This window comes from Musca autumnalis, unplaced genomic scaffold (genome assembly GCF_047663935.1).
Source record: "Musca autumnalis isolate F117 unplaced genomic scaffold, ASM4766393v1 scaffold_1, whole genome shotgun sequence".
NCBI classification, from domain to species: domain Eukaryota; kingdom Metazoa; phylum Arthropoda; class Insecta; order Diptera; family Muscidae; genus Musca; species Musca autumnalis.
The window spans coordinates 207,037,323-207,052,944 of NW_027411644.1; the positions used below are offsets into that span (position 1 = coordinate 207,037,323).

At 34.2% G+C, this 15,622-nt stretch overlaps 1 protein-coding gene across 16 annotated transcripts in view; it reads left to right on the forward strand.

The window, feature by feature from the left end:
* The window catches only part of Gycbeta100B (guanylate cyclase soluble subunit beta-1-like), a 649,167-nt gene that overhangs the window by 371,317 nt on the left and 262,228 nt on the right, over positions 1 to 15,622 (forward strand). For all 16 annotated transcript variants that reach the window (XM_073959955.1, XM_073959950.1, XM_073959949.1 and 13 more), the window contains 3 exons: positions 3,206 to 3,376; positions 3,577 to 3,648; positions 3,797 to 3,962. In XM_073959955.1, the coding sequence (XP_073816056.1) occupies positions 3,206 to 3,376; positions 3,577 to 3,648; positions 3,797 to 3,962 (409 nt within the window). The remainder of the gene's footprint in view (positions 1 to 3,205; positions 3,377 to 3,576; positions 3,649 to 3,796; positions 3,963 to 15,622) is intronic.

Here is a 15,622-nt window from a genome sequence, read left to right on the forward strand (position 1 = left end):
GCCTGAAGGAAGTCTTTATAGGCGACGACAGGAGTCTTTATAGATTCACTAAAGATAATTTTTATAGATGACCTAAAGCGGTCTTTATAGACGACAAAAAGGAATATCAGAAGGTAGCCTGCATAGCATATCGGAAGATAGTCTCTGCAGTCTACCCGAGTGGAACATACGACCAGCAGAGTGTCTTTTTAGACAACAGGAAGGAACGACCTAAAAGGATTCTTCATAGACGTCCTAAACGGAGTCTTTATAGACGGCCTAAATTTAGTCTTTATAGAATGCTTACGAGGAGTTTTAGTATACGCCGTGGGGGAGTCTATATTGACCCTCTAACCAGAGTCTTTATAAGAGTCATGAGGGCAGTATTTATAAACGCCTGAAGGAAGTCTTTATAGACGACCTAAAGATAATCTTTATAGATAATCTAAAGGGAGTCTTTATTGACGACAAAAAGGAGTTCTTATAGACGACTTAAAGGTGGTCTTTCACACGACCTAAAGTATATCTTTTAAGACGTCTTAGAGAATACCCTATGGAAGTGGACGCCCTAAATGGTGTCTTTATAGACGCCTTAAAGGCAGTCTCTATGGACGCCCTAAAATGAGTCTTTACAGATACCCTTATGGGAGTGCTTTTAAGACGCCTTAAGAGAGTATTTATAGGCACCTTAAGGGGAGTCTTTACAGACGACCTAATGTGAGTTGTTATAGGCACCCTAAAAGGAGTCTTTATAAACGCCCTAAGGGAGTCTTTATTGCCACATTAAAGTCAGTCTTTATACACGTCGTTAAGGGGAGCTTTATAGAGGCCCTAAGGGAAATGTTTATACGCGCCAGAAGGGTAGTCTCACCCTCAAGGAAATCTTTGTAGATGTCTTCATAGTTACCCTAAGGGAATCTTTATAGAAGTCTTAAAAGGAGTCTCCGTAGACGATCTAAAGGGAGTCTTTTGTAGACGCCATAAATGTCTTTACAGGTGCATTAAAGAGAGTCTTTATAGACGAACTAAAAGTAATCTTTATGGACGATAGTCTTTATAGATGACCTAAAGATATTCTTTATAGACGACTTAAAGGGAGTCTATATAGATACCCTAAAGGGACTTTTTATAGGTTACCTAAAGTGAGTTTTTATAGAAGAGCTCAAAGGAGTATTTATAGACTAAATGAAGTTTTTATAGAGGACCCAGCAAAATAAATTGAAAGTAGTGCAATGTAGACTAGTTATTCTACGGCATGTTTTGATGCAGTTCAAACGGACTTGTGAAAGAGGCACTCCATTCCCTACATTTTAACCGCATTCGGATGCGATTCAATGAATGACATCCTTTCCTCACATTTTAACAGCATATGGATGCAGTTAAATCGTAGTCGTGAAAAAGGCACTCCAATTCCTTACATTTTAACGGCATTTGGATGCGATCCAACGATTGACATCCATTTCTCACATCTAAATTGCATCCGGGTGCAGTTCAAGAGAGTCGTGAAAAAGGCACTCCGTTCGATACATTTTACAACCAGTTGCTTAGCGATCCCTAGCAAGCAAGCCAATTTGTAGATACCTACAACTACAGAATTTTTTCATAGTTAGAAAAATTGTGCATCAATTTCTAAAATTTTCATATAAAATAAAAAATACAACCAAAAGTTGGGAACATTTTTACGGTAACTCACGAGAAGAAAATTTCCTAATGAAGTGCTGTTGGAGTACTTACCGAAATATCAACTGATGATGGGAAGACAATATAAGAACCCCTTTTAGCAGATGAAGCAAAAACATTTCTGCTTGGATTAAATGGAGAGCGGACGAAACAAACTCAGTTGCGATTGAATTTAATGAAGAATCTTGTTTTACACAAACAATAAATTATTTTTATTGCATCTTTGAACTGCATAAAAACACATTCCGACGAGTGCCTTAAATTCAATCCAAAGCACTGCATCAAAACACGTGCTTTGGTTGCCTAAAGGGTTAGTTAAAATGCAGTGCTTCTTTCAGTAGTCAAGCTCTTGTAAAAATCATGAGTGAAAATGCATAATTTGATGCATTTCCAGATCACTTGTATCTATGAATTAACTGCATCTTTGTTGGCAAACCTTTCGCTGCGGACCTAAAGGTAGTCTTTATAGACGTCATAAATGGAGTCTTTATAAAAATTCCTAAAGGAAGTCTTTATAGACCCCCTAAAGAGAGTCTTTATAAAAATTCCGAAAGGAAGTCTTTATAGACCCCCTAAAGGGAGTCTTTAAAGTGGGCCTAAAGTAAGCTTTTATAGAAGACTATATAGACTTACCAGAAAGGAGCCTGTATAGTCCATCAGAAGTAAAGGATACTTGTCGATGATCATAAGGGAGTTATTTTACGACAAAGGTTTTACGTTTTTATACCATCAGCTTAGAGGGTAGAAGCATTTTGTTAACACCAAAATATGTCTAATCGAACCACTGGTTTTAGACCTCAAGTATGTTTGGATGAAATGTGTTTCAGACAATTTGAATTTGATTTAGCAATATCCATATCCGTCTGTCGGGCTGACTGGTGCCCATGATAAATCCCGAAACGGAGCAACCGATTCGGTTCAAAATTTGGCTATCGAAATATTTTGTCCAAACTTAATTAAAGTTCGAAGATGGGCCATATCGACCCACTCCTTCCGGTAGCACCCACACAAAAGTTTTTTTTTCGCTAAAATTGTGCGAAATGAGTAACTTACTTGGACCATACTTTGCACATCGTAATATTTTTACCTAGCATAGATTAGGTTCGAATATGAACTATATTGGTCAACTTTTTCAGGTACCTTCTTACAAAATTTCAGAAAAGCTTACGGCCACATTGTATTGTGGCTGGTGAGCACAACAACACTCTAATCGGATACTGCGTGGAATCTTAGATAAAGTTCGAAAATGGTGCTTAGCGGTCCACTCCTTCCGGTACCTCCCACATAAAAGAAATTCCGTGGAAAACTAGTGTCCACGGAGTGTGTTATAGGGTATCACATGGTCGGCCCCATACGACTATAGCACTCCCTTATTTGTTTAGTTATATTGTTCGAAAAAATCCTACTTAAGCTAAGAATGATTCAAAGTTTCCTTTCAAAACACCGAATGTTTGTTATTGAAGTCACACAAAATTTACCTCAGCTAATTTAACTTAAGCAAAAAGTTAAATATTTACAAAAAGTTTTCTTTTTTTCAACCTTACAGAAAAGGTTTACACATCTCCGATGTACCATTGCATGATGCCACCAGAGATTTAGTTTTGCTGTCGGAAAAATTTGAAGCCGAATATAAATTAACCAAAAACTTGGAAATGCTGACAGATAAATTGCAACAAACCTTTAGAGATTTGGAAAGTGAAAAGCAAAAAACTGATAGGTAAGTAGTGAATCAGTCAGTTAGCAGTGGAAAAGTACGTACACAAGTACAACAAATACTCTTCAACCAAGTTTGGAGATTAGCCTTTATTGGCAATACAAACTACAACTGCGGTAGTGCAGATTAACCACAACACTTTTACAATTTCTTCGTATTCTTGTTCTTCTTCGTTTGCACTTTTATTCCACTTGGCAAAATAGACTACTCTACTCGGTGCTACCAAAATCTGTGGCTAATGAACTGAGACATCAAAGACCAGTCGCACCAAAGCGGTGAGTAAACATGGAAATTGTAGTCTGGCATTGATGATAACTGGAACATTCAACTCAATTGCAAACAAAAAACACCAAAACTTTGCAACTCTTTTTTCTCATTGCATTTTGTGGTTTGTGTTTTTTTCTGTTTTTTTTCTCTTTCCAGTTATGATTCGGTTACGTTAATGTTTTCGGGCATTGTTGGCTTTGGCCAATACTGTGCAGAGAACACCGATCCAGAAGGAGCCATGAAAATTGTGAAAATGCTGAATGAACTGTATACCGTATTTGATGCTCTGACTGATTCAAAGCGTAATCCAAATATTTATAAGGTAAATAAAGCGAAAAAAATATTTTTAATTTTCCTTTTTCATGAGAAAGTGACTTTCAAAAGAAATAAAAAATGAATGTAGAAAAAGTAACAAGTAAGAAAGTATCAGTCAGCTGTGCTGTGATATACCCTCAGCCAGTGACAAAAAAAAAAAACCAAAACAAAACACAATAATTATGCCGTATATAAAATATATTGATTTTAAAATCTGTATGTACCGTAATGTGGGGCTATACCAAATCATTGACATATAGTAAACATTTTTAGTAACCAAAGTTCTTCATAAAGGACTCGAAATATTAAATTACGTTAAACTAAGTTTGAAAGAAATTTTTGAAAAAGTTTTAGAGTTATCTTGCACAATAGTCATTTTAGTATGTGCGGGAGGGTTTTGGTGTTTGGAGCATTATCTCAGGAAGTATTGACTTACTCCGCAAAAAGATTGTACCGTTGAAAATGAGGCCACTAGAACAACATACAGAAAAAAGAATCAAAAAGATGCGAGAGGAGCTTTTAAACTTCACTGTTTTCGAATTTTGTGTAGGAGGTACCCGAAGGAGTGGACCGATATAGCCCATATTCCAACCTGATACATGGCTGGATAAAATAATATGATGTCCAAAGTCAGCACCAATCAGAAACTCCTGCGAGAATTACCTAGCGGATTTGCAATCTGCTGAAAAAAAATTCTAGACGATCCGAGAGTTCTTAAACTTAACTTTATCCGAATTTTGTGTGGGAGGTACCCGAAAAAGTGGACCGATATAGTCCATATTCCAACCTGATACATGACTGGATGAAATAATATGATGTCCAAAGTCTGCACCAATCAGAAACTCCCTACGAGAATTACTTGCGGATTTGCCATTTTGGTTGGTGCCGTCAGGGTTTCGTGGAACTTTGTAGCCAATATCTCAGGAAGTATGGACTTGCGCAAGAAAAAAATAGTACCGTCGTAAAAGGAGCCGCAATTTTGTGTGGGAGGTACCCGAAGGAGTGGACCGATGTATATTCGAACCAGATATATATCTAGAAGGAATAATACGATGTGCAAAGTTTGGACCAAATCGATTGCTCCCTTCGAGAGTTATCGTTCACACCATTTTACAGCTAATTTTGAACTTTTGTGGGGAAGGTATCCGAAGGTGTGGACCGATATACCAAATTTCAGCCATTTCGGTGGAATATTGAGGACACAACCTTCAAAATATCGAAAATCGGGAGGCACCGTTTTACGGGAGCGATATGAAGGCGTAGACCTATACCTATAAATTTCAGGTGGAACGTTTTAAACCTCCAACGAAGACTAAATACCAAATTTCAACCATTTCGGAGAAATATTGAAGCTACACCATCAAAATACCGAAAATCGGGAGATACAGTTCTATGTGGGCTATATGAAGGCGTGGACCTATACCTACAAGTTTCAGTTGGAAAGTTTTATAGCCCAAAGGAAGATTAAGTACCAGATTTCAGCAATTTCGGTGGAACATTGAGGTCAAATACTTCAAAATATTGGAAATCGGGAGGTACCGTTCTATGGGGGCTATATGAAGGCGTGAACCTATACCGACAAATTTAGAGGGGAAAGTTGAATACCCGAAACGAAAACTAAATACCAAATTTCAACCAATTGGATGGATTATTGTGGGCACAACCTTAAACATACCGAAAGTCGGGAGAGACCGTTCTATGGAGGCTATATGAAGGTAATGGTCGGATATTATTCACCTGTACCGAAAAATTTCTGAGACTAAATACCAAATTTCAGCCATTTCGGAGGAATAATGAGGCCACAACCTTCAAAATAAGGAAAATCGGGAGGTACGGTTCTATGGCGGCTATATGAAGGACTAGATCTATACCAACAAGTTTCAGGTGGAAAGTTTTATACCCCTAATGAACACATAATACCAAATTTTAGCAATTTCTGTTGAATATTAAGGCCACAAACTTAAAAATACCGAAAATCGGGAGGTACCGTTCTATGGGGGCTATATGAAGGCGTGGACCTATACCGACAAAATTCTGGGAATGAAGATACAGTAATGTTTTATATCCCCAATGGAGACTAAATCAGTGTTGTCAACAGTTTTAATTAATTCTCTTTCGTGTTGAACTGTTTAGACCTAAGAGGTACATTGAAAAATTAGGAATCCACCGAAGTCCCGCACATTCAACCATTATGCTATGTTTCACGGGTGGTTAAACCCGATCATCAGGCATATTAGAATTTAATTTTTAGGGGGTGTATTTAGTAACTAGTATTTATACCACAAAGCATTCGAAAATTGTATATTCGAATTATTTATTTTATTTTAATGCCAGTTATTTACAGCGTGTTTTTGTAAAAAGATTTTGCCCATTCGTTCGTCGATTTTATGAACGAAGACACAATTTGGTTTTCATAGCGGTTGACGTTTGTATTCGTGTGACAAACAAATGAAAGCTTTTTATTTTCGTAATTTTTTTGGTTTTCGTAACAAAATCAGACGAACGAATACGTCAAAAATAAACGAATGGAAAAGACCCATCGTTTTGAATGAAAATTAAATAATTTGAGTAGTAAATGGCACAAAACACACGAAAACTGGAAGGGAACGCAATTTTATATATTTCCATAGAAGCACACGCGTATATGTACATCCGTTTCTTCATATTATCACAATTATTTTTTGGACAAATTTTATTAAATTTTTTTCTTATTTTTTGTTTGTCATCTGTTTATCGGGGTTGCCATCAAGTAACACATTTTACGTGCAGACGCCTGTGCAAATTTCACAAAATATGTATCATGGAAACCCTGAAATATAAAAGCTTTTATAAAATAGACGAAAGCTTTCAGATAAAAACGAATGGTTCTTAAAATTTTACAAGAACCAAATTTTGAACGTATACATTTTAGTACGAACGGTTCGTGTGACAGGCAAGCATTTTTACAAAAACACGCTGTTAATTCCAAACTTTTCCTATAGTCCGACTTATGGCAACCCTACTTTTCCAATGCTTATTACAAAGTGTTTGGTCGGAAATCGTCAACAAAATCGTCAAAATGAACCAAATCTAGATTTGGTTACCACTTAATGCGATCTTTTTTTTCGGCGATAGTTTTGTCAATGAGTCTGACAACATAAAATATACAACCCAAAGGAATAAATCTAACCCAATCTCACTCAAATGCCGCGATAAAAACACCTCTCAGAAGATGATAGTTTTCCCTGTGGTTATCAAGTTTGCAGAAATGCAGCAAGGTAAAACTGGGAACACATTGGCCGTTTTAAAATTTCAGATTAGCTCAAATGTCGCTCGCTTGAACTGTAATCGTCCATGTTTGTCTATACACGTACATTTTGTTTGATGGGCCGCACAGTGGTTCAGAATCGTTTTTTCCTGGTCAAAAATCTGTAACTTTTGAACGGATAGAGATATATTCATAATTCTTTTTTTGTTAGACAGATAATACAATCAGCTTTCAGACGAATTATAAGCGGTTAAGTTCGGTCGCGTAGTTGCAGAGAAATTCAAGGTCAAAGTTAAACTTTTGAGTTTTTTTACTATTTTTCATCAAAATATGAGTGTTTTTGTGGTTTTTATATCTTCCTATGTATTAAAGATGGTCAAACGCCAACAAATAAACAAAATAATTACCAAAAAAACTAAAAAAAAAATTCGAAAAATGTCGAAAAAAAAATTTTTCAAAAATTTGTAAAAAAATTTTACAAAAAAATTTTAAATTTTTTCAAAAATTAAAAAAATTCTCCTTGGGTTTTAATAAAACTTATATAACTCGTATAAAAACTCATATACTCAAAAAAGTTGTAATTTGTGTCAAAAAACTGTAATTCATATGGAAACAGTATAGAAAAACACATATTTTTACACATGTAATTTTAATAAATTGGAAAAAGTGTTAAACGGACGGAACGGGACGGGTACAAAAATATATATATGCTGGAAGAGGAGACTTTCGGGCATCTTTCTGTGAAAACAGAACTTTGTTCCATGTTGTTCCACAAAAGTTCTACTCCACTAAATTTGGAATTTCATAAAATTTAGTACCCGAGGAAAAATTAAATAGATCATGTTGGGTAAACGCTACGGTAATTTACTAAAACGATTTTTAAAGGCCACAATCCTACCTATCTTACAAAAAAACAATGAACACAATAGCTGTTATAGTTTCAGAGAAATAGCTTCGTCTTTCTCCAGAATTTTGCAAAAATGACGTATTTCCCCAAAATGGGGAAAATGCTCGTCTTTAGGGGCACGCCACGTCCACACCTTCCAATATTTGGGCCTAATTTTTTGGTTTCCTTAGTTTCAATATGTTTACTATCGAATCCCATATAGAAATAAAATATCTTTGACAAAACAAAATTTTGATTTTTGGCCAGGAAAATCGATTCCTGAACCATTGTGGGCCGTCGGAAATCAAAACTGTTATTAAAGAGGGCATCTGTAGGAAGTATTTTATCTCGAAAACTTTTCAAGGAAGATTTTCATCAATTTCCTAAATGAACATTTTCCGCTGATGTTGTTGGACATGTACAATTAGAAATAAGAACACAAGACACTTTTAAAACTTTGGTGGTTTATTCACAACTGACAACAATTCAACAATGGGTACAGGTACTTATATGTTTACATTTTGCTACATATTCAGGTATGTAAATATTTGCATTGATACATTTCCAATAGATGTACATATGTATATCGAAGATGTGGCAAAGACTATGAAATCCATCTGGAAATTCCTATAAAACATTAAAAAAGCTCATAAAATCGAGTTCGAAACAAAGCATAGTGGCAAAATTTCGAAAAACATGGCCAAAAGTCGAATAAAATATATCAATTTACACTAAGTAGTGTCAAATATTGTTTATAGGATCCCACTTCGTGTAGTTATGAAAAAATAGATAAGTTTGTTCTTTAGTAAGTGGGTATAAAAGCAGGCCAACGTGACCCTATTTGGAAAAATTTAATCTCAATATTTTAGTTGTTTATCAAAATATTATGATATCCAAAATAAACAACGGTTTTTAAATATTTTTTTTTAATTGTAAGGAGAGGTATGTGAAATTAATACCAAATGCTCATTGTTGCTATTTGCTATTTGTTGATTATTTTCAAGGTCAATTTTCACAATAAATGATGAAAATAGTTGTGAGTAAAATCGATTTGGAATGTGAACCTTATCATTTCATAAAAAGGGAAGAGTTTTTTTACCAATGTAAAGTTGCCAAAGACATAATAAAGCTAAAGTACAAGGATTCCAAGTATTCTTAACTCAAATATTTCCAAACCTTAGAAATGGTAGAAGCATGTACTAATGTTTTAGTTTATTGGATTTTTGGTAAACTTGATACCGACATTTCCTTGATACAAATAGAAATTCCATTTCTTTGGTGACTTATAGTGAAATTTAGTGGAGAAAATTTTTGTCTTTGATGCCATTCTTCTATAATGATTAGACATCGGATTTTAGCATGTTTTTTATTTCTTATCCGATTGGACTCAATTTTTGGATCTAGGCGTTTTGAAGGCCACTTTTCCGATATTTGGGGTCATATCAAAACATGCAAAAAATATGCAAAAAAATATGCAAGTGTTTTTTTCCAATTAAATTTGGAAAATCATCAAAAAGTAATATAATAATTGTTTCACAAACATCTCAGACGGGACAAGGGAGACTTCTCTCATATCAATGAGTAAGTGTACCCCGATTGATATTCGCTGAATGATATGGGATCCAAAGCTTATCTCCGAGTCCGAACGGCGTGCCCTAATACACCACTTGTAGAGATGTTTTATGTGGCTGAAATACTCAGAAAATGTCGCAAACCTTACTGAAGGATATTTTGCCACCGTTGAAAATTTGATTTTGCCTGGTTGGGGAATCGTTTTGCAAAAAGGTGTCAAAGCGACCCATGCTGTAATGTATGTATAAAAATCCAATTGAACGATTAAAATGTTAGGGCACCATGCAATTTGCAATAATGCAAAAACTGGGAATAGTAAAATGTGGTTCTCTACACAAAACTCATTATATATTAAGCAGTAGGCCCGTTATATGGCAGACACTGATTGCAATTTGCATCAGGGGGAAGATCAGTAGTTCTATTTCCATATGTAGTCTACTTTGCCGGCATATGCCCTCCAGGAAATAAAATATAGACCAAAAATATTTTTTTTGTGTTTTTCATACAAAAGTCATGGTCCATTTCACCCGCTAAATAATATCAGATCATCATCCAAAATTGTAGGACACTTCTTGTGCCTAAACTTTTACCTCGTGGAAAATTTCGTGATTATTGAGCTATAATTGCGTGATTATGATAACACTACAAACAAATAACTCGGTATATTAGGCTGTAACTCTGTTATCTTATCATGTACACCAACACAATTGAAATCAATAGAAAAGTCAAGCGTTCCTCTTCCAAGTATAGTTTACTTTCTCGCTATGTATCTTCCAGGAAAAAAGATATAAGCTGTATATTAAAAATTTTCACAATTTTCACACAAAAGTTATGGTCCATTCAACCCTCTAAATATTATCTGATCGTGATCTGAAATTGCAAACTTCTTCTTTGTCATATCCTCTAATCTTATTTAAAATTTCGAGGCGATCGGACTATTATTGCGACCTACAGAGCAGCTACAAAATCGGATAAAAAATATGTTTTTGGTCCATTTCACGCGCAAAATATTTCACGATCATCACCAATTAAAATAAGGATCTATTCTGATGTGAAACCGACCTCCATACCAAATTTCGTGACGATCGGTCCATAATTGCGGCCTGGAATTTGATTTCAATTTATAATGGACAGACGGACACACGGACGGACACACATCTTAAAATCGCTTATATCGCCGAGATATGAAGATTGGTATATCACATTGGGGGTCTCCGACGAATATTTCGAGGTGTTACATGAATTTTCAATTCAATTCTATTTTATTTAAATTGTAATTTTTTGTAATTTTTACCAAAACAAACTTATAATACCCTTTCCACATAGTGGTGTAAGGTATAATTAAAAGGATATAACACCTTTTATAATACATTAGTCTTGTTGTATAGTATATAAATATATACACTCCTCGTCAGTAGAATAGAACACCTACATTTTTGTTAATGTTGGCTTATTTATCCCAAAACGAATGAATCTGCGTTTTCAATCTTGTGGGGATGTAAAGTCTATGATGTTCCGTATCAACCACATAAAAAATTATGTTTTTAGCTCTTCGCGAAATGATTTTCTGATCTATTTTCCGATAGTACTATGACACTTTATTTTCGCGAATTTTTAAGATATTAACGCCGAATTTTCTTTCAGTCCATAAAGCAAGGGTTTCACATAATTTTTCACCAAAGAAACCCTATAAATTATTCCGCGGACACCTAATTTACAGCGTTAAAGGGTTTAAATTGGCAGATATTGGAAACATCTCGGAATGCTTTTACATTTGCGATTTCAGTTAAAAAAAAAACTACTAATTCGTAAAATCCGTTATGAAGAGCATAACATGGTCCAACTAGATTGGAGCATAACACTGTTGAGAACAGTCGCGGACATAGAAATAAGAACACATATAAAATTCAAAATCCAAAGGGTGAGTTCAATTTGAAAAATGTGCTAAAATTTCCCTCAGTGTATTAAAATAGCGGTTATTTTCATATCAGATTATTTTCCTCTGAATCTGGAGCATATTTCCAAACCATTAAATGGCAGACATGTTCGCCGAAAAAACCATTTTATTGAACAAATTATCATGTTTTTTAAGAAATTTTGACCTTTTTCATAAATATTTTGAAAATATTCCATCTTATCAGCATCCGAAGCACTCGATTGTATCCGTCGAGGTTGTCTGTGTCATATTCTATCTTATTGTGAAGAAATATGACATAATTGCGCTACTCGTATTGATATTCCGAGATGTTTCCAATATCTGTCAATTTAAACCCTTTAACGCTGTTATTTCGGTGTCCGCCGAAAAATTTATAGGGTTTCTTTGGTGAAAAATGATAAGAAAACCTTGCTTTATCGACTGAAAGAAAATTCGGCGTTAATATCTCAAAAATTAGCGAAAATAAAGTGACTGTTCTATCCTGATGACCAACAAGAAATGCATATTTTTCATAGTTCTATCGGAAAAATGATCAGCAAATAATTTCGCAAAGAACTAGAAACATATTTTTTTCTGTGTTTGATATGGAACATTATCGACTTTAAATCCCTACAAAATTAAAAACGTAGATTCATTCGCTTCGGGATAAATAAGCCAACATTAACAGAAATTAAGGTGTTCTATTCTACTGAGGTGGAGTGTATATTAAGAAAAATATTCGCCGCAATATGTTACCAAAGGCACTATACACCTAAAAGGCAAAGATTTCAAAGAATCTTAATTTCCAAAAAAAAAAAAAAATGAAATTTCACATCTGTCCCGTGTTTTGCTTACATCCTGAGGTAAACTTTAAAAACGTCACATTTCTAGCTCTATTTTCACAATCTGATTGGCTTTTTCTGTGGTTTGGGAAAATTGAGTCTTGTTGAATAGTAAATTTGTAAAAAGTAAGGACAGGAACAAATGCCGGTAATGCCAATAAAAATGTAGAAAAATCGATTTTTTTTTAACTTCTGTTTTTCATATAAGTGTTCGGTATTAGCAATTAGAATTTAAAAAATATTATATTACTACCACGAGTGATTTAATCATAGAAAATAATTTATTTTCTTCACTATTCGTTAATCCGGACAATTTTATAATTCGGACACCGCCGAAACTTGTGGTATACATATGGGAGCAATATCCAAATCTGAATCGATTCTTACCAAAATAAGTAGGGATCGCCCTAGGGCCACAAAAAATATCCAATCTTTATGCGAATTGACCTGTACTTTGTTTACAAAAAGACATGGCCAGAGGAATAAGTTCGCATGTTGCAAACTCATTCACTAACACATACAACCCTTAGGGTATTAAAATATGGTTATCAGTGCAATCATGAATAAAAAATTCCGTGAGAATTTTGTTGCATTTCCCCAATTTCACAATTTTTTATTTATGCCCAAAGTGAATATTTTTGTCGATTCGACTAGAATACGCCATAACGAAGCGAATCTAGTAGTTTTCAACTTTTAACAAATATTGATTTTAAAAGAATTTCTTAATTTCTAGCTCATTTGTTTTTCTGTCAGACAATTTTGGCCGAGCAGAAACTATCAACATATTTGGATACGTTCATTTTGACATTTCCGATTGTATAGGAAAACAACTTATGTTGTAATAAGAAGGTTGAGTTATAGGAAACTTTCTAAGGCCTTTAGTCCAGATTTATTGCTGTGGCGGAATAATAATTAATAACATAAGAAATCGACGTTTAACGGCAATAAACTTAATTTAGAACACTTTTTGATGATTTTCCAAATTTAATTTGACAATTTTGTCAAAAATTACTTGCATATTTTTTGCATATTTGGCATATTTTGTGCATATGCAAAATATGCAAAAAAATAAAAAAATATGAGCCCGTCATTGCATTCAGTATTCTTCAAAACGAAATTTTGGTCCAATCAGAATTTTCGTATATTTATCTTTATTAATAAAAAATATGCAAATATGCAAAATCCGATGTCTAATGTATGACAATATTGCCAAAACTCACATGAAGTACGACGACCTTAACCCTAAAATGTGTTTTTAATGTTGCATATTTCTGGAATTTAGGTAAGACATAGAGTTTTGGAGAATTCTAGGACTTATAGCAAAAATTAAAAGCGAACAAATTTGTAGAATATTTTGATCTGATACGATCTCATTGTATATGAGAAGGGACCAAAAATACCCCTTTAATGATCGTTTCAGGGTTAGAAAATAGGAAAGAGGAAACCAGCAACCCGAAAAAACATAAGAACCCACTGTTAGGTCTAAATCCATTCATTTTTAGAGTTTTGGCCAGGTTTTTCGTAAAATTGGCCTCTGTGCATTGCTTTCCTTAAAGTGTTTCGTGAAATTTTAGTCAAAATATAGTTATCGTTTTTTTATTTCATGCGTGATTTCAAATAACGTGAAAAATCGTCATTTTGGGCCATAAAATTGTCAAATAGTCATTTTCAATTTTGAGCCAAAAAATCGTGAAATTTGGCATCAAATTTTAGAGGTTTAGGTTGGATAATGTGGCTAAGGTCTATGGGGCTGTATCAAAACAATTAACCCATATACCCCATTTTCAGTCCCACAAAGGGATTTCATTCAAAAACCCCCTCATCATACGAATAAAAATTCTATAAAATCCAATTCCATTCATTTAACCGTGAAAATCCTATGATTTTCATTCATACTTACTCACCTACACATAGAACATTGTCTGTTTTCAAAGTGATAACTAGAACTATTTCATTCACCAACAATTTAACAATAACCAATCCATTTCTAATTATATTGGACACTTGAATGAATTTTCACTCTTGGCGGAAAATCCAAACAAACAGACGGTAAATTGCTGCAATTGCTTTTCAGTGTTTTCATAACTGTGTCGGCCGGCGCCATTCAATCAAATCCCAGCAACCACACCAAAGTCAAACACAATTCCGAGGCAAACATAAAATAGTTAAAAACAACCCAACCGTCGGACAACCAATTCAACAAAAGTCATCATATTCCCTCTGGTCATGATGATGGATGCAGTCGTAGTTAGTTTTTACTTTTTTATGAATGGTTCTTTTTTATTCGCATTGAACTAATTCAATGAAATTGAAATATGAAAAGAATTGTGAATGGGTAATGCGTGGGTATGTGATGGGTGGTTCTAATAGAGCTTCTTGGAAGAAGTGAAGTGGGGGAAATGATTATCACTTCTGCAATGCAATCATGGATATAATCACTTACTCAACACTAATAAGGAGGTTTTATTTTATTGAAATAAAATATATATAACCGGTTTGCACTCCTTGATATAAAAGTTCACAATGTCTCTTCTGTAGTACTTACCGTCCATCTTATGGTCGATAATATAACATTCCACATAGAACTTTATCCCAGGGTTAGTGAAATGTCCGGTGATTTACATAAACAGCAGCTAAATACCTGTACAAAAAAAAAAAAAAAAACACAAATAAGAACGGAGCACAGTGTTGTCTAAGTGGAGAAAAATCGAAAAATGTGATGTTCATGTTTTATAATTTTATGACTAAAATTTATTGAAAATGCTTCCTGAACGAATTTTGTCGATATATGGTGTTACTATTGTAAGCTCAATCAAACACGACTATATGTTTTAACAATCCTGAATAGAATGCCCATATTAATTTCCAAATTTTTAGTATTATTATAATTATTTCGAAGGTTACTATTCCGAACACATTTTTTTATTTTCCACATAAATATAGTGCTTACAACTCGGCCACGCTCCCTTGCACACGTCCTCGTGTGCAACATGCATCTTCATTCAAGATCCAAACGATTCTTACATTTGTGATTTCTCCAGAAAATTTTTGTTATAAATTAAGTCCTAGAAATATATTAAAATTATTTCGATTTTCTATTCCAGTATCCATTCTAAACATTTATATTTTCTCAATTCTCCCAGTGTTCATTCTTTTTTTAGAACCCTTTTTTGACATCAGCAATCTAGGCTTGGCTATATTCACT